Genomic DNA, 20,462 nt, shown 5'->3' on the forward strand with positions numbered 1-20,462 from the left:
TCCTCCCTACTCTCTCTCTCTTTGGTCCCTTTCTCTCCTTCTCTCTCTCCCCCACTTCCTCCCTCACCTCTTTCCTCTCTCCTTGCCTCCTTCGTTCTCTTCTCCTCCTCCCCCTCTCCTTTTCCCTCTCTCTTTTCTCTCCCTCCTTCATAAACATTGGGTCAGTTCTTTTTTCGTCCTGTTGCTGCAGATCGTCCGTCAGTCTGTTTTTATCTCTTCTTCTTCTTCACACAGCGTCTTTCTTTTCATTCAGAGCATAAATAAACTCTGTGAAACCCATTAGAACCACATTACCCATGATGCTTTGAGCCTCTCGATCACGCCAGCGCCGGGGGAGGAGGGAAGGAGGGAAGGAGGGATGACTCTCTCTCTCTGTTCACGCTCTGAACAGTTAGAAAAGCACAGAGACGTTTCACTCTTGTATTTGGTTCAATATTTGGGTCAAAATTTTATGCACATTAATAAATATTTAGATGTTTCTCAAGACGAGTCGTCAAACTAAGGTCCGCGGGCCGACTCTGGCCCTCCACGCCCCTGTTACCGGCCCCCAACACTTGAACTGGCCCCATGAGGCAATCCTCAAAAGTGTCATGGCCTATTTTTTAAACTACTTTTTGGCGTCTGCATCTTTTATTTTGTTGATTTTGTCAATTAAAAAAATATATTTATATGAAGTATTTATATTTAAATTATTTTATGACGTATTTACATTTGCCGTTATATTTGCCATAACATTTTCGTCACCTGACAAACTCGAGATCAAACAGTGACAGTCAAAGCACGAGTTCTGTCGTGAAGTTAAAGGGCCCATCTCATGCTAAATCAACTGTTCAGAGTTTTCTACCTTCTAAGAGTGACGTGTGGGCCTTGGATTTGTCGCCGAAGTGGTTTTTAGATTGATTCTGTGTTTTTTTAAAAACAAATTGCAGCATATTTCTGCCACCCTCCCACGTGACAACGAACTAAAACTGCGACAATGATGACACGGCAGATACATCTATGACGCGTTTGACGAAGCAGAAAACGCTTCCCACCTGCCCCCCTCCCCTGCTCCTCCGCCTCCACCCCGACTGCAGTGAACACGATATAATAAGTTTATCTACTAATGTTTATTAATACTTTACCAATCAGTAATGTTCAGCTGATGTGGACGCGGTGCTTGAGCTTCGTGCTCCTCAAAGTCCTCGTCCGATTCCGGGTCCAACACATGCGGCTGAACGCGCTGTATCTCCATGATGAATAAAAGTTTATTCCTGCCGCTATCAGGGTCACGTCTGTCTCCTCCTCCCTCCCTGAGATGGCGGAGGAAGGGCGGCTCACTCAGTCGCCTACGTCACGTTTGGAGGGCGGAGCCTGTGCTTTCTCAGGACGGGCGGGGGGAGGAGCAATAGTCAGACTTTCATAGTTCGTGGTCTGTGACTGTCTCCAAGAAATCAGTTTCAGAACTGTTGTGTAATGGATGTTCCAAAACCCAAATTGTGCTTGTTTATGTGCAGAAGATACAATGTGAAAATGTAATGTTATTTTGCATGAGATGGGCTCTTTAAGGACATAAAAATGGCTCGTGTTAAAGTATGAAAACTTGACAGAGAGTGACGATTTTTCAAAGACCAGTGGACAACCTGATTTAAAAAAAAAAAATTCATTATAAGGAGCGTGCAGTTTGTCTGATGTGTCATTAGACTGATAATGTGGCTGCCAGAGAAAACATTTTGGTGACCTCTCCTCAAGACACTTGAAAATGACCCTATAAACCTCTACTATAACACAGAACCAAATAAATAAGGCCTACTTGAATAATTTGTCATTTTATTCTGCAAATACACTGGAACTTCACAAGAAAAGAATTCCACAAAAGTTGCTTAGAAACGCAAATTTTGTCAATTTCCAGGAAACTTCATGCAGCTTGAGCAACATCTCCTAAATTTCTTCTCAAATCATCTTTTGGAGCTAAAACCTAAACTTTATTTTTGACCATAATTCGATGGACCAGCCTAGTGTCGACATCTCCAAAGCTCAAAACACTGTTCCAATTTGTGATGTCATGAAGCTCCTTTTTTACCTTTAGTTCAGTTGAGATTTGGCAATTCCAGAGCTGAAATGATCCAGATGATTCTAGTGAAGGTGTGTGGAGTTTAAAAACACAGTGGAGCATGTGTGAAGGAAACAGAAGTGTGATATTGACGCTTTTTAAATCCTGTTTTATTTGTGTTCCTCTTCAGCTGAACTCTCCCACGCTTTAGTTTGAATCATCAACATTATGTCACAGACTTTTACCAGCTTCACCAGTGGCACTTCTCTCATCAGACGAGTTCATTCACAGGCAAACCTAAACAGGAAGTGAGCATGGGCACTAGGGATGGGCATGATTAATCGATAATTGATCATTAAGAATTTCATCAATTACGTTAATTTTAATCGACAAACCGAATGTAGGTTGTTGTGTGTCGTGACCAAACAGGTGTGTACATGTGTCTCTGCATCAGAAGGAGCGAGACACAAACAGTGGGTCAGTCTGTAACGAACCGAAGCACAAATGTGGATTTAACGATGATTTGTACAAGAAATTTCACACTTTCCGTTGCGTTGGGACAAGTGTGAGTCCATGTGCACAGTGTATAAAGCAGCACATATGTTTCTGTGTCCAGTGGGAAAAAGTTTTACCAGGTGAGAGTCGCTCAATGTGGATGACGAGGCCCCGCCCCCCTCCCCCCGTACGCTGTCCTGGTTTTGACAAACGCAAATCTGGTCACACTGACCTGTATTCACCTGAGTCATGTCTTTTAATCCGACAGAAATTGAACCACATCAGCGACACAAGAGCTGGAGTTTTATCTTCACTTAGTTTATGCAAATTAGTGATGTGGTTTTAAGTTTCGTTTCTGTGAGATTTGAACAAAACTGAATTAAACACATTATAATGTCAAACAGCTGATGTGGCTCTAGAGTCGTTACGGTTTATATGTTGTAAAGTTGAATTTATTTATGCAGATTAGTGCAGATAGTAATAATAATGATGATAATTTTAATATAAAAACGTTAATGATTAATCGATAATCGATCGTTAATTCTTCCGACGATCAATTAAGAAAATTTCATCGAATGCCCGTCCCTAATGGGCACGCTTTGGGCTCCATCAGTTCTGGCTTCAGTTCACTTTGTATTGAAAAAACATCTACTTCTCTGTAGTCCAATGAGTTTCATTTGGTCTTCTGATATTTTATGTTGGGGTGGTCCGGGCTCTGGTTCTGGACAAGAGGGAGTTTGTCTGGGCTCTGGTTCTGGAGGAGCGGGGAGTGCTCCGGGCTGTGGTTCTGGTTCTGGAGGAGCGGGGAGTGCTCCGGACTGTGGTTTTGGTTCTGGAGGAGTGAGGGGTGGTCCGGGCTCTGGTTCTGGAGGAGTGAGGGGTGGTCCGGGCTCTGGTTCTGGAGGAGTGAGGGGTGGTCCGGGCTCTGGTTCTGGAGGAGTGAGGGGTGGTCCGGGCTCTGGTTCTGGAGGAGTGAGGGGTGGTCCGGGCTCTGGTTCTGGAGGAGTGAGGGGTGGTCCGGGCTCTGGTTCTGGAGGAGTGAGGGGTGGTCCGGGCTCTGGTTCTGGAGGAGTGAGGGGTGGTCTGTACACGAGACCAGAGTGATGAAAACCACACTGGACACCTCTGTTTGGACGCCTCAGAAGCGTCTGGAAGGAGGAGAAGACAAAGACCCGTGAACCGGAGCGCTCGACCCGGTCGGAGCCAGGAGCCCGTGGAAGCTCAGAGCCCAGGGCTGGTCCGGCCCGGCTGCGGAGCCGGAGCCCGTGCCCCCGGCCTCGGACACGTTGTCTCTCACGTGGTCTGAAAAAAGTGAAAAAAGTGTAAAGAAAAGATGTCAAACTTAAAGAAACGCTCGCTGTGGACTTTTCCAAAATAAAAGTCAGTGACCAACAGACGTTTACAATAAAAAAGTTAAAATAATTGTCGGCGATAATTGATTGATTATTTAACGCAAAATAAACACAAGTTTCTGAGCCCAGTGCGTCCTCAGAGCAGACGTGTAACAGCTTGAGCTCTTTTGAGGTTGGTCAAAGTCTTCATGGTGGAGTTTTCAGACACGTCCAGGCGCCGCATAAATGTGTAAATGAAATAGCCGTGCAGTTCCTCACACGTACAGGGCCAAGTGTAAATGACGATGTTATTAAAATGATGTCTGCCACAGGATTATGTAGGCCACAAACAAACCAACTAACAGCAGCAGAGAAAGTTTAACAGAATGCAGCGCTCAGGGTTTAGGATTTGTTAGTTATTGCTCAACACTTTCACTTCTCCAGTGTCTTGAAAAGTCAAACTTTATCTCCTTTATCTCATCTCAGTAGCTCATGTGTCATAAAAATGTTCCATTTTCCAGTGGAAATTACAAAGCGTGTGGGTGTTGATGTGCAGTTTTAATGTCAGGTTTTGGTAGTGTTCTACTGTATTTTCCGGGCTATTAGGCGTCATTAAGTGATCTATTTTCAAAAATAAACCGCGTGGGACTTTGAAGGAAACACAACAGTGTGATGGGTGAATGGTTTTGTTTGTTTGTGTCATTCACGGTGACTATTTTTTCATCTGCAACACAAAACTCATCATCCGCCCGCTGTCCATTTGCACCCAAGGTTTTGACCAATTTTCAAAACCGCACTCCATCCACCCACTGATTTTAGAACAATCATATAGCAAACAAATCAATCAATCAATCAACAACTTTATTAATCCCAAAGGGCAATTCAGTTCGCACATCTCTGGTCATGCACAATATATAAATATAAATAATAAAGAAAAGAAAGACAGACACTAGACATTCAAACCTCAGTGCATCAGGGACACAGTAACAAATTCACTTTCCATTTAAAATCCTTATGGCAGAGGGAATAAAAGATTTGGCGTAGCGGTTAGTCTTTTGCTGTGGGGTGACATAGCGCCTTACAGAGGGCATTTTCATGAACTGTGAGTGCAGAACATGATTAGTCTGGCTCAGTGTGGCCTTAGTTGTTTTGTGTAAAGTGCCAGTGGAAGTTCTCTTAAAGAAGGTTCTCAAACTGTGGGTGAGGGTCCAGAAAAAGGGCGCAGATTGTTTCAGTGCAGCATAGTTTGGCTTATTTTAGGCCTAAATGAACTTTAATCAGATCAAACGGAGATGGATTTGTAACGCGTAGTTGGCTAGGCGGTCTGACTGCAATATTAAGTTATTCAGAAGTAGATTCGCTGAAGAGCCATAGGGTAAGTGAATGAAACAGCGGACACACATTAAAGTTTATATGATAAATTGTATTATATTTTTTAAAGTTGGCAATAATAATGATATGAATATAATATAGACTTATTTATACTTTGGATATATGTATTATTAATAAGACAGATATGACATAATAACCAAAACAAAACAAAAACAACCAAACAAACAACTTCAGTTATTCTGAGAGTCCTGTGAGGTCGTATATTGTGCAGTGAGCGCAAGCGGCGCGCGGCCGCAGGGCCGTGGTCTCGGTCATGTCTCAGACTTGACCTTTAAAAGTCTCGGTCTTGTCTTGGTCTCGACCAGGGATGGGCATTCGATGAAATTTTCTTAATCGATCGATTATCGATTAATCATTAAAGTTTTTATATTAAAATGATCATCATTATTATTACTATCTGCATTAATCTGCATAAATAAATTCAACTTTACAACATATAAACCGTAACGACTCGAGATCCACATCAGCCCGTTTGACATTATAATGTGTTTAATTCAGTTTTGTTCAAATCTCACAGAAACAAAACTTAAAACCACATCACTAATTTGCATAAACTCAGCGAAGATAAAACTCCAGCTCTTGTGTTGCTGATGTGGTTCAATTTCTGTCGGATTAAAAGACATGACTCAGGTGAATACAGGTCAGTGTGACCAGATTTGTGTTTGTCAAAACCAGGACAGCGTACGGGGGGAGGGGGCGGGGCCTCGTCATCCACATTGAGCGACTCTCACCTGGTAAAACTTTTTCCCACTGGACACAGAAACATATGTGCTGCTTTATCCACTGTGCACATGGACTCACACTTGTCCCAACGCAACGGAAAGTGTGGAATTTCTTGTACAAAATCATCGTTAAATCCACATTTTTGTGCTTCGGTTCGTTACAGACTGACCCACTGTTTGTGTCTCGCTCCTTCTGATGCAGAGACACATGTACACACCTGTTTGGTTACGATACACAGCAACCTACATTCGGTTTGTCGATTAAAATTAACGTAATCAATGACATTCTTAATGATCAATTATTGATTAATCGATTAATCATGCCCATCCCTAGTCTCGACCTTTAAAAGTCTCGGTCTTGTCTCGGTCTTGACCTTTAAAAGTCTTGGTCTTGTCTCGGTCTCAGGACCCTGTGATCTTGGACTGGTCTTGGTCTAGAATAGTGCGCTCTTGACTACAACACTAGTTTTTGGTATTTGCGATCATTGCCGATGGACGTGAAGGCACCGATAGAACTCTGCCTCTATATGCTGGTCTCAGTGAGCTTTATTTGACTGTAGCCGGACGCCGTGGTGACGTCACACTCGCTCGGTCCTCTCTGTCTCTCTCCGTTGCTCAGTCTCTGCTCCACGCTCGCCGCGCGCTCGCTCTGGATTGTTCCGTGGTGATAATCTCCGGCTCCATTCCGCACATTGAGGCAGGCGTCTGTTTTAGAAATAGTTTTCACACGTGTGAGTCGCTCTGTCAGTGCGTCCATCAGGAGATAATGACTCTGCATCACCACATCAACCCCACACAGTGTCAGGAAGGCGACTTTTAAAATGTAATCCCCTACAGATTACAGATTACATACACCAAAATGTAGTTTGTAACAGAATCCATTAAATTACTTAAAGTGAGTAATGTAATCTGAATACTTTGGATTACTTGATTTGCTGTAGAGAAGCAAAGACGAGGAAATCGTAACATAAGATGTTTTGTTTACTAAAAGAAAATAAAAAAGCCCAAACTTTACTTGAATTTACTTAATGTATTAAAAATATTATTGATAGAAGAAGAGGAGGAGACACGGTCTGTGCGGCAGGGTTTAGTCCTGTTAAATCCTGGTTTTAGTCCTGGTTTAGACCTGGTTTAGTCCTGGTTTGGACCTGGGTTTAGACCTGGTTTTAGACCTGGTTTTAGTCCTAGTTTAGAACTGGTTTAGACCTGGTTTAGACCTGGTTTAGACCTAGTTTAGACCTGGTTTAGTCCTGGTTTAGACCTGGTTTAGTCCTGGTTTAGACCTGGTTTATTCCTGGTTTAGACCTGGTTTAGTCATGGTTTAGACCTAGTTTAGACCTGGTTTAGTCCTGTTTAGACCTGGTTTTAGACCTAGTTTAGTCCTGGTTTAGACCTGGTTTAGACCTGGTTTAGTCCTGGTTTAGACCTGGTTTAGACCTGGTTTAGACCTAGTTTAGTCCTGGTTTAGACCTCGTGTAGTCCTGGTTTTAGACCTGGTTTTACCTGGTTTAGACCTGGTTAGAACCTGGTTTAGACCTGGTTTAGACCTGGTTTATTCCTGTTTAGACCTGGTTTAGACCTAGTTTAGTCCTGGTTTAGACCTGGTTTAGACCTGGTTTAGACCTGGTTTAGACCTGGTTTAGACCTGGTTTAGACCTCGTGTAGTCCTGGTTTAGACCTGGTTTAGACCTGGTTTAGTCCTGGTTTAGACCTGGTTTAGACCTGGTTTATTCCTGGTTTAGACCTGGTTTAGACCTAGTTTATTCCTGGTTTAGACCTGGTTTAGACCTGGTTTAGACCTGTTTATTCCTGGTTTAGACCTGGTTTAGATCCTGGTTTAGACCTGGTTTATTCCTGGTTTAGACCTGGTTTAGACCTAGTTTAGTCCTGGTTTAGACCTGGTTTAGACCTGGTTTAGACCTGGTTTAGACCTGGTTTAGACCTAGTTTAGTCCTGGTTTATTCCTGGTTTAGACCTGGTTTAGACCTAGTTTAGTCCTGGTTTATTCCTGGTTTAGACCTAGTTTAGTCCTGGTTTAGACCTGGTTTAGACCTGGTTTAGTCCTGGTTTAGACCTGGTTTAGTCCTGGTTTAGACCTGGTTTAGACCTAGTTTAGTCCTGGTTTAGACCTGGTTTAGACCTGGTTTAGTGTCCGGCAAAGAGTGAAATTATCAAGAAAAAAAAGAAAAAAAAAAGGGAATAGCCCAAAATGCGAAAACAGGAAAATACCACAATGTAATCTATTTATTTCAACAAAGTAACTGTAATCCAATTACCACTCACTGAAACAGTAACTGTAACTGAATACTCTGTTTGTACTCTGATTACCTAACTCCAGTACATGTAATCTGTTACTCCCCAACACTGCCCCCACATCACAGTAACCGTCTGCTGCAGCGTCTCTGAGCTCGGAGCTGCTTTTAGACGACGTCCGCGGGCAGTGACATGATCCTTTGCGGTGACGTCACGCTGGGTGGGGGGGGTCGGTATGTTTGTCTGCGGTGGGAGCAGTTCAGCGGTTACCATGGTGACACAACGGACATATTAGCAAACACCAAAGATATGTTTTCGGAACTCAAGAAAAACTACAAAATAGATTTAAAGAGCTCGTTTTGTATCAATGCGTCAATAATATCATCATCCAAATTATTGTATTGATTGGCAGACGTCCCGCGTTTTAGGTTTGCGGAATTTCCTGTTTACGGTTTTCTGTGACAAAATGTGTGTGTAAAAGTGTGTGTAAATGTGTGTGTAAAAGTGTGTGTAAAAGTGTGTGTAAATGTGTGTGTAAAAGTGTGTGTAAAAGTGTGTGTAAATGTGTGTGTAAAAGTGTGTGTAAAAGTGTGTGTAAATGTGTGTGTAAAAGTGTGTGTAAAAGTGTGTGTAAATGTGTGTGTAAAAGTGTGTGTAAAAGTGTGTGTAAATGTGTGTGTAAACGTGTGTGTAAATGTGTGTGTAAAAGTGTGTGTAAAAGTGTGTGTAAAGTGTGTGTAAAAGTGTGTGTAAAAGTGTGTGTGTGTGTGTAAAAGTGTGTGTGTGTAAAGTGTGTGTAAAGCGTGTGTAAAAGTGTGTGTGTGTGTAAAGTGTGTGTGTGTGTGTAAATGTGTGTGTAAATGTGTGTGTAAAAAGTGTGTGTAAAAGTGTGTGTGTAAAGTGTGTGTGTGTGTGTAAATGTGTGTGTGTGTGTGTGTAAAAGTGTGTGTAAATGTGTGTGTAAATGTGTGTGTGTGTGTGTAAATGTGTGTGTAAATGTGTGTGTAAAAGTGTGTGTGTGTGTAAATGTGTGTGTAAATGTGTGTGTAAATGTGTGTGTAAAATGTGTGTGTGTGTGTGTAAATGTGTGTGTAAATGTGTGTGTTGTGTGTAAATGTGTGTGTAAATGTGTGTGTAAAATGTGTGTGTAAAATGTGTGTGTAAATGTGTGTGTAAATGTGTGTGTGTGTAAAAGTGTGTGTAAAAGTGTGTGTAAAGTGTGTGTAAATGTGTGTGTAAAAGTGTGTGTGTGTGTGTGTAAATGTGTGTGTAAAGTGTGTGTGTGTGTGTGTAAATGTGTGTGTAAATGTGTGTGTAAAGTGTGTGTAAAAGTGTGTGTAAAAGTGTGTGTAAATGTGTGTGAAAAATGTGTGTGTGTGTGTGTAAATGTGTGTGTAAAATGTGTGTGTGTGTGTGTAAATGTGTGTGTAAATGTGTGTGTAAATGTGTGTGTAAATGTGTGTGTAAATGTGTGTGTGTGTGTGTGTGTGTGTAAAATGTGTGTGTGTGTAAATGTGTGTGTAAAAGTGTGTGTAAAAGTGTGTGTAAATGTGTGTGTAAATGTGTGTGTAAAAGTGTGTGTAAAAGTGTGTGTAAATGTGTGTGTAAATGTGTGTGTAAAAAAGTGTGTGTGTGTGTAAATGTGTGTGTAAATGTGTGTGTAAAAGTGTGTGTAAATGTGTGTGTAAATGTGTGTGTAAAAGTGTGTGTAAAAGTGTGTGTAAATGTGTGTGTAAATGTGTGTGTAAAAGTGTGTGTGTGTGTGTAAATGTGTGTGTAAATGTGTGTGTAAAAGTGTGTGTGTAAATGTGTGTGTGTAAATGTGTGTGTAAAAGTGTGTGTGTAAATGTGTGTGTGTGTGTGTAAAATGTGTGTGTGTAAATGTGTGTGTGTGTGTGTGTAAATGTGTGTGTGTGTGTGTAAATGTGTGTGTGTGTGTAAATGTGTGTGTGTAAATGTGTGTGTAAATGTGTGTGTGTAAATGTGTGTGTAAATGTGTGTGTAAATGTGTGTGTAAATGTGTGTGTAAATGTGTGTGTAAGTTTCATAAATCTGCTCCATCACCAAATCTTCAACCAACAAACTCCACAAAGGATAAACATTCTAACATGAACAATTTATCCACAAATATCAAGAGAAGAAAGACAAAACTTAAAGGAAACAACGACGTGTCTCTGCACAAATCTCTTTATCTAAGCTGATATCGACATCATCAAATCGATTCTTAATTTTAATTGTCGAATCAGTCTGAGTGAACGAGTTACTTCTGCCATTAATGCGTCATCGTTGTTTCCTTTCAAGAGAAGAAAGATGAAAAGTTATAGTGGTGGATAAATTCTTCATGTTAGAATGTTTATCCTTTGTGGAGTTTGTTGGTTGAAGATTTGGTGATGGAGCAGATTTATGAAACTGCTGGAAAATACAAGACACATGTAAATCTGTGTGTCATTCGTTCATTCGTTTTTCAATATTAAACCAAAAATAAGAAAACGAAAAAACAACAGTTTTCTTCATTATTTGTCTCCAAAACCAAAATGAAAAAAACAGATAAAGATTCGTTTTTTCAGTTTCTGAATTTGTGTTTAAATGAAAAATGGAAAAAAGTGACTCTCATGACTGCGATGCCGAACTTTTGCGCTGCATACAGACTGAACCAGGACTGATCCAGGTCCGGGACCAGACCGAGACCAGAGCAGGACCAGACAAATTCAAAGAAAGAAAAGCAAGTTTGCGTTTACAATTTCATTTATGCCTTGCGACAATATATAAATTAAAACAAACCACATTTAATGCATTATTAATTCATTCCAGAGCTCTATATCTTTCAAAACATAAGGCTTTATACTCTTTTTGAAGGCTTCGACTTTTTAAAATCATCACTCAGATTGTTCCACACACTAAACCAGGAGTGTCAAACTCATTTTGGTCCGGGGGTCGTATCCAACCGACTTTGATCCCAAAGGGGCCGGATCAGAAAACTCATGTCATATAAACCCCAAAAATAACAATAAGTTCAAATATTTGTGCAGAGAAACACAAATCTATTACAGGAATCTTTTTTAATTGATGAACTCTTTCTTATTATAATATTATAATATTATGAACAACCTGAAACTTTAAGAAAAATTCAATTTCAACACAAAGTTTTAACATTAACTTGTCTGTAAACAGGAATAAGTCCATTTTTGTTGTAAAATCCTGCACTCGGCTCCACTTTTCTCATGTTGGACATTTTTCTGATGAGGGTGTCACGGTCAACAGTCAAAACGATCGTCCTTTAAGAGCGTTTGGAAAGAGACAAGTCTTCATTTGTGCTGCTCTGGTGGGAGGGGCCACGTACAGAGACGCTGGAGACGCTGCTGTGATAAACACCACAGAAAATTAACAAGATTTTTAATAGAAAATATAATTAAAATATTTTAGTAGAAAATCACCCGAGGGCCAGATTAAAGGTCTTGGAGGGCCGGATCTGGCCCCCGGGCCGTATGTTTGACACTAAATCCTTGAAGAGAAATACAAACACTTTTTTTCTTAGTTCTTGTCTTCATTTATTTAAAGATGTCTGACTCTTTCTTGCACAAAGAACAAGCGGGTGATTCTTGTCCTTGTGCATCACTACGGCTGAACTCAGGTCAACAAAATAAAAAAATTTAAGTACTTTCAGCTCAATAAAAAGAGGATTTGTTGGTGCAGAGTAATTCACGTGATTCATAGTCCTGATAACCTTCTTTTGGAGGTAGACAAATGTTATTAATATGTGATTTATAATGTCGTCATGTCGGTCTGTGCTTTGTGTCGCTCTCGTAAACCTGTTATCAGCACACGCCTCGTATCAGACCTGAGCCTTTACGAACCAAAAACAGGAAGTCTTCAGTGCTTCACTATTCACTGTGACACATCGCTTCCTTTTAAAAACGTCTTCCTTCAAAGTTATTTCCTGTTTTCGGCGCTAATAACGCTCAGCGAAAGAAATATTTTGTGTTTTTGACACCGGGTTGTTGCAAAGACGCTGCATTAGGCAACTGAAAGAGACAGAATTACACGATTTTCTGAGCTAAAAGACGTTTTTATGTAGTTTCCTCATCACAAACCGACCTGGAGTTGTGTTTTGTTTCATTCACACATGTTTAAAGCTGCATTATGTATCCAGTGTTGGGGAGTAACAGATTACATGTACCGGAGTAATCAGAGTACAAATGATGAGTAACTGTATTCAGTTACAGTTACTGTTTCAGTGAGTGGGAATTGGATTACAGTTACTTTGTTGAAATAAATGGATTAAACCAGGACTAAACCAGGACTAAAACTAGGACTAAACCAGGTCTAAACCAGGACTAAACCAGGACTAAACCAGGATTAAACCAGGTCTAAAACCAGGACTAAACCAGGACTAAAAACTAGGTATAAACCCGGTCTAAAACTAGGACTAAACCAGGACTAAACCAGGTCTAAACCAGGACTAAACCAGGTCTAAACCAGGACTAAACCAGGACTAAACCAGGTCTAAACCAGGTCTAAAACCAGGACTAAACCAGGTCTAAACTAGGACTAAAACTAGGACTAAACCAGGTCTAAACCAAGACTAAAACTAGGACTAAACCAGGACTAAAACCAGGACTAAACAGTATGACACTAACAGTAGGTGGAAATAATTTAAAGCAGCAGTGTCTCATATAAAAATTATTTCTCTATCAATAATATTTTTAATACGGTTAAGTAAAGTCTGAGCTTTTTATTTTCTTTAAGCAGAGAAAACATCTAATGTTCAGATTTACTCGTTTTTGCTTCTCTACAGTAACAGTTGCCTGTTTGTGGAGATTTGGGCTCAACAGACAATATGAAGAAAACCAACGAGAATTTTCAGGACGTGGTTGTTACATTCATGTAGTTTTAAAAAACATGACAATATCAAGTAATCCAAAGTATTCAGATTACATTACTCACTTCAAGTAATTTAATGGATTCTGTTACAAACTACATTTTGGGGTATGTAATCTGTAATCTGTAGGGGATTACATTTTAAAAGTCGCCTGGTTAGTCACAGTTCTGTCTTCATGGAGACCAAACCAGACCAAGTTAAAATTTTTTCTCTGTATTCCTGAGCTATAAAACCACCTGTAAGTGAGTTAATAAAAATATCTAATAGTTCAGTACGTCCCTCGGTTTTGTGGTCATGGTTCGATTCATTTTCAGTTCAGTTTGGGAACAAAATGCAAAACCGGTTGTGTTTTTATTAAACCAACAATTTGTTTTATCATCATAGGCGAGTTTCAGCTGACGTCATTGTTATTAAAAGCCCGCGTTGCTGCTGGGAAATATTTTGGTCGGAGGCAAGAAACACGGTAGCGTCAAACACAGTACGTAACCTCGCGTATTTATCCCCGATAATGGTAAATTCCTGCTGCATTATCGGATGCACAAATAGAAGCACGGAAGAAGGAAAATGTCTTTTTCGTATTCTGAGTGAAAAGAACCGCTAACGGTGAATTAAACGGCTTTCAAACATCCGCAGAGCAAACGTAGAAGATCCTAACAAACCGTGGACTCCAACAAGTTCAACAACACATCGAGACTCTTGGAGGTTTTCATCTTTTCTGCTGTGAATGGCCCAGGAGTTTCCACCAAGTCATTGTGGATGTCGCCCAAGTGAATATTTGTCCAGGTAGTTGGAGATTCTGACCAGAAATTTGGTTTGGTCCAACTTTTGTCGGGGTTGAAAAGGGTGATTTGTCGTCCGTCGATGTTTATGACCAATTTCTGGTCAAATGGTCTTGGGTCCGTCTGCCGTTAGAGTGGATAAATAACCGGGATCAATACCCTTTACGTGCTTTCTCGCTCCGTCCGTCATGTTGAATTAGTGTTTCTTGCCGCCGACCAAAATAATTCCCAGCATGAAACGCGCACTTTTGTCAACAATGAAACTCGCCTATACAAACAGGAAAATAAAATAAATGCAATGTGATGCTTGGTAAAACTAATAAGTTAATTAAATATTCTCAAATAAGCAGCAAATGTATGAAATATTATAAAAAATGTATTACTCGGATGAGGACCGCGGCACGACGACTGTAGTTTTGCGAAGATTCTCGTGGTTCAAGGCGAGGGGCAACTGTTGTCAAAACACAACCGCTTCAATCATGGACAAGTTCCTCGTGAATATTAAAGAGCTGAACTTTCTGTGTAGCTGCACATGTAGTGGGGGAATGTAAACACACACAAATTGCGCAAACTCACTCATGCGCAGCCCTGCACCGAACCGAACATCCTGTACTGAAACGGTTCAGCACAAATACATGAACCGTTACATCCGTACTAAAAGGTAAATTCACAAATGCAGACCTTGATCATTTCCAAGGTTCCAATCTGTATGTAAGATGAAAATGTTCAGATTTATAACATTTCAAACATTACGGGACTTTCTGAACAAACTACGACCAGGAAATAGTCTTATTACATCAATTAATTTGTCCAAACTGGATATTTATCAACTGAACTGATATTTGGAAGCTGAAAATGCAGAAAATCTCCAATATTTGCGAAAATGTTCAGTATTCTTCTTCTTTTTATTGACTTTTCATCTGCGTTCAACACAATCCAACCACATATTCTTTGTAAAAGGCTTTTAGAACATTTTAGTCTTGGTTTTAATACTGTGGGCTGGATTCTTGATTTTTTTTAACACAGAGAACACAAAGAGTAAGAGTGAATGTTGTACATTATGACCAGATGGTGTCATCAACCGGGTCACCGCAGGGATGTGTTCTCTCATCCCTGCTGTTCATACTGTTCACCAATAAGTGTCAGAGCAGTTATGAGAATAGAACAATAATAAAATATGTGGATGATTCTGTCATTGTGAGCTTGCTCCACAAAAATGAAAACCAACATGGGCCAATTGTTGAGGACTTTGTAAAATGGTGTGAAGAGTCAAATCTGCACCTAAATGTGTCCAAGACGAAGGATATGATTATTGACTTTTGAAAGCGAGCGCCTCCGTGTGACGTCACAGAGATAAAGGGGCAGACAGTCGAGTGTGGGACTCATATAAATATCTTGGAACACTCACTGATTCAAAATTGAGTTTTGATGATAATTGTTCTGGTGTGTGTAAAAGAGGCTCCAGCGCCTTCATTGTCTGAGAAAGTTTTCCTTTTACCGTGTAGAGCAGGGGTGTCATCAAGGGCCACATATCTAAACACAGAAGAAGCAGAGGGATGATCGAGGGCTGTAGACTGATGCTCAGTACAGTGAATAATTGAAATATGTGCAGGTTTATCACGTTAGAATGAGCCATCAGTCTTTATTCATGCTAAGATCCTTAAAACCACACACTAAATAAGAAACATGAGCTTTATCAAGGTAGATTTTCAAAAAACTTGCAGTAAAAAAATATTTTTTAAATGATGCAAAGTAATTTGGGCCAATTCACCTGGAAGCCTGAGGGCCAAGAAAAATTTGTCTGAGAGCCGCATTTGGCCCTCGGCCCATAGTTTGGACATCCCTGGTGTAGACAGAACCATGATGACACTGTTTTATAAAACATTTCTGGAATCAGTTTTAACGTTTTCATTGGTCTTGTGGTTTGGGAGCGTTTCTGCTAAAAACAAGAACTCCCTGGATCAGTTGGTTAAATGAACGTGTTTGGTGATTGTTCCTCAGAGCCTCTGGACTCTCTGGACTCGAGACACTTACAGACGACGTCCCAGAGGATTTTACAAGACGAGCAACATCCACTAAACTCAGAGTTTCAGCTGCTTCCCTCTGGTTCCTCTAGAACAAATTGTTTAAAAGGAGCTTCGTTCCGGCCGCTGTCGTACTTATGAATAAATTGTAATCTATTTATCTAAGATTGTGTGTTTTTAACATATTTAATATTTATTGTGATTTTAGCCAAGCGTGATGGATGAATTTAACTAATTGTTTATAGAACAAACCATTCTGCGCAGGAGCACTGTGACACTTTATTTTGTAATTGTGTTTTTATACGTGTTTTGTGGATGAATGAAATGTGAAATGTGGAACCTGATTCTCAAATCTGCAAAGCAAATTTACCTACGGGTACGAATAAAGCAAGCTAAGCAAAATTTTCAGTACTGACGCAAACATCTCTAATATTTGCATAAATACTGAAAATATTCAGCTTACAAATGTCAGTTCAGTTGATAAATATCCTGTTTGGACAAATGAATTGATGTAATGAGACTATTTCCTCGTCATAGTTTGTTGAGAAAGTCCCGTAATGTTTGAAGTGTTATCTACACAAAGTTGTTCTGTGGTTACTGAGATAAATAACAGTTACGTAACACATTTGGATCAGTTTTGTCTTATTTTGTTTAAAGGAAATAAATGATGAGATGTTATTGGAATCTGTGAAACATTCCGACGACATTAAACCTTTATCTACTTTATTAAAACCAAACACCAAATGACTTTTATGTGTAATTTTATAAAGTTCAACAAAACTTCTACTCGTTCCGTTTCACAGCAGACAGAGTGAAACTGTCACCTCCAGAGTCTGAGGGACAAACCGTCGACGAGAGCGAAGAGAATGTGAAAAACCACAAGTTCACAGCAACTCCACAAACACGTCCACGTTTCAAACTCACAGGAAAAGAGTTTAGACTAATAAACTGCTGATTTCAATTCTGCATTTACACAACAGAAACAGAACACTTTAAACACAAAACAGGAGCAGTTCCTTTAATATTCTCGTGTAGTTTTACTTTAGACCAAAACCATTCAAAACTATTCACGTTTACCTGTCTGCTCACACGAAGATTCATTTTACTGAAGTGAAAGCAGACAGACTCTCGCATGTGAACTGGTTCAGAGAGGTTATGATTAGGGACGGGAATTCGATAAAATTTTCTTAATCGATCGTTAATTCTCCTGACGATCGATTAAGAAAATTTTATCGAATAATCATTAACGTTTTTATATTAAAATTATCATCCTTATTATTACTGTCTGCACTACTAATCTGCATAAATAAATTCAACTTTACGACATATAAACCGTAACGACTCTAGAGCCACATCAGCCCGTTTGACATTATAATGTGTTTAATTCAGTTTTGCGCAAATCTCACAGAAATGAAACTTAAAATCGCATGGATCATTTGCATAAACTAAGCGAAGAAAAAAAAAACTGTTCTTGTGTTGCTGATGTGACATGACTCAGGTGAATACAGGTCAGTGTGACCAGATTTGTGTTTGTCAAAACCAGGACAGCGTACGGGGGGAGGGGGCGGGGCCTCGTCATCCACATTGAGCGACTCTCACCTGGGAAAAACTTTTTCCCCACTGGACACAGAAACATATGTGCTGCTTTATACACTGTGCACATGGACTCACACTTGTCCCGAACGCAACAGAAAGTGTGGAATTTCTTGTACAAATCCATGGTTAAATCCACATTTGTGCTTCGGTTCGTTACAGACTGACCCACTGTTTGTGTCTCGCTCCTTCTGATGCAGAGACACATGTGCAATCAAAACTGCACATAGGCTTAGGGAATGTGCAATAATTAATAGAACAGAAGAATGTAAAGGGTTTGCCTGTTAAGAATAGTTTAAAGGTCCTGTTGGTGCGTCACTCGTGGTCAGACTTGGTCTCATATTTACTTTGTTTTATGGTGTTTGTTTATGTGCTGCTTTGTGTTGTGTCGTCCTGTTTTTTGATAAAACATGTTACCCTCTGTCCCAAGACCAAATTTCTCCCATGGGAGACAATAAAGGATTATCTTATCTTATATCTGGACCCTCGTTTGATCACTCTATGCACAACAACCTACATTCGGTTTGTTGATTAAAATGAACGTAATCGATGAAATTCTTAATGATCAATTATCGATTAATCGACTAATCATGCCCATCCCTAGTTATGATGCATTTGGATCTAGAGAAAATTAGATACTCCCCAACACTGCCTGCAAAGAGTAACAGATTACATGTACCGGAGTTATGTAATCAGAGTACAAATTATGAGTAACTGTATTCAGTTACAGTTACTGTTTCAGTGAGTGGTAATTGGATTACAGTTACTTTGTTCAAATAAATGGATTACACGGCAGTATTTTCCGGTTTTCACATTTTGGGCTAAACCAGGACTAAAAGCAGGACTAAACCAGGACTAAACCAGGAATAAATCAGGAATAAACCAGGACTAAACACTAACAGTAGAGTGAACATAATTGAAGGCAGCAGTGATCTCATATAAAAATCATTTCTCTATCAATAATATTTTTTATATGCTTAAGTAAAGACTGGGTTTTGTATTTTCTTTTAGCAGACAATTATGTTATGATTTCCTGGTCTTTGCTTCTCTACAGTAAAACAGTTGCTTATTCATGGAGACTTGGGCTCAACAGACAATTTGAAGAGAACAAGAATTTTCAGGATGTGGTCGTTACATTCATGTAGTTTTAAAAAGCATAACAATATCAAGTAATCCAAAGTATTCAGATTACGTTACTCACCTTAAGTAATTTAATGGATTCTGCTACAAACTACATTTTGGGGTGTGTAATCTGTAATCTGTAGGGGAATACATTTTAAAAGTCACCTTCCCAACACTGTTTGCAGGATTAGGAAGATAAATGTATCTCTGCTCTCTGGGACGGCTGGATCGGTCGTGATGACTCAGTTGTTCAGTTGTGACTCAGATTGGCACATTGGATTAACTTTTTCGGTTCGTTCGTCCGTTCCGTTCCTCGTCGGCGTGGAGTGATGAGTGTGTCTGTGGGTGTGTTTCTCTGTGCGGTCGCTGTCTGCTCCGTGTGTGTTTGTCTGTTCTGTCAGTGGTGCGGCTTTGTAGTTTACTGAAGTCGTGCTCCGACACCCGAGTGGATTCGTGTATGGGGCGCTCTGGACTGTGGCGCGCGGTCGTTTTTTGGTTGGCGGTTAGAGGCTTAAGAGCGCGACTAATCGCCCGGGAAATACGGCAATAGTGTAAATTAACAGTGTATTCTTGTCTCTTTTGCAGTGGTCAGTTTGCCTTGGTGAAGCGCTGTCGGGAGAAGAGCACGGGGCTGGAGTTCGCCGCCAAAGTCATAAAGAAATGTCTGAGCCGAGTGAGCCGCAGAGGAGTGAAGAAGGAGGAGATCGAGAGAGAAGTGTCCATCCTCCAGGAGCTCCAGCATCCAAACATCATCTCCGTGCACGAGGTCTACGAGAGCCGGACCGAGGTCGTGCTCATACTCGAACTGTGAGCAACTGACTTTATAACATCAACAATTAACTTAAAAGGCTCATGCTTTAGACCAGGGGTGTCAAACTCATTTTGTTCCGGGGGCCGTATCCAACCGACTTTGATCCCAAAGGGGCTGGATCAGAAAACTCATGTCATATAAACCCCAAAAATAACAATAAGTTTAAATATTTGTGCAGAGAAACACAAATCTATTACAGGAATCTTTTGTAATTGATGAACTGTTTCTTTTACAAAATATTATAATATTATGAACAACCTGAAACTTCAAGAAACATGCAATTTCAACACAAAGTTTTAACATGAACTTGTCTGTAAACAGGAATAAGTCCATGTTTCTTGTAAAATCCTGCACTCGACTCCACTTTTCTCATGTTGGACATTTTTCTGATGAGGGTGTCACGGTCAACAGTCAAAACGATCGTCCTTTAAGAGCGTTTGGAAAGAGACAAGTCTTCATTTGTGCTGCTCTGGTGGGAGGGGCCACGTACAGAGACGCTGGAGACGCTGCTGTGATAAACACCACAGAAAATTAACAAGATTTTAATAGAAAATATAATTAAAATATTTTAGTAGAAAATCAGCTGAGGGCCAGATTAAAGGTCTTGGAGGGCTGGATCTGGCCCCCGGGCCGCATGTTTGACACCTGTGTTTTAGACTATTTTCTGCTCTCCTTTATGTTCATTTACTTACTCGTCACAAACAGACCTGGAGATGTGTTTTTTTGTTTCATTCACGCATTTTCAACACACAAACCCGCGTGTTTAGTTCTTATCACAAATAGAAAACACTGTTCCACTTTGTGATGTCATGTGGTGATACAGGAAGTGCTCCATTGTGTTTTTAAACTCCACACACCTTCACTAGAATCATCTAAATTGCCTGCACTGAAAAAAAACCAAAAAAAAAAAAAAACAGCTAAATTAAAATGACTTAAATTAAGAACATTTTACTTTATTTGAGTTGATTCAACTTGACGAGAAAATGATCTACCAATGGAATAAGTATTTTTTTTCTTAATTTAAGCAAC

General features: G+C 40.1%; 1 protein-coding gene across 2 annotated transcripts in view; it reads left to right on the forward strand.

The window, feature by feature from the left end:
- The window catches only part of dapk2b (death-associated protein kinase 2b), a 69,845-nt gene that overhangs the window by 25,820 nt on the left and 23,563 nt on the right, over positions 1 to 20,462 (forward strand). For both annotated transcript variants that reach the window (XM_055156029.1, XM_055156030.1), the window contains exon 3: positions 19,208 to 19,429. In XM_055156029.1, the coding sequence (XP_055012004.1) occupies positions 19,208 to 19,429 (222 nt within the window). The remainder of the gene's footprint in view (positions 1 to 19,207; positions 19,430 to 20,462) is intronic.

This window comes from Boleophthalmus pectinirostris, unplaced genomic scaffold (genome assembly GCF_026225935.1).
Source record: "Boleophthalmus pectinirostris isolate CB_2022bp ecotype Guang Dong unplaced genomic scaffold, ASM2622593v1 HiC_scaffold_2, whole genome shotgun sequence".
In the NCBI taxonomy this organism is placed as follows: domain Eukaryota; kingdom Metazoa; phylum Chordata; class Actinopteri; order Gobiiformes; family Gobiidae; genus Boleophthalmus; species Boleophthalmus pectinirostris.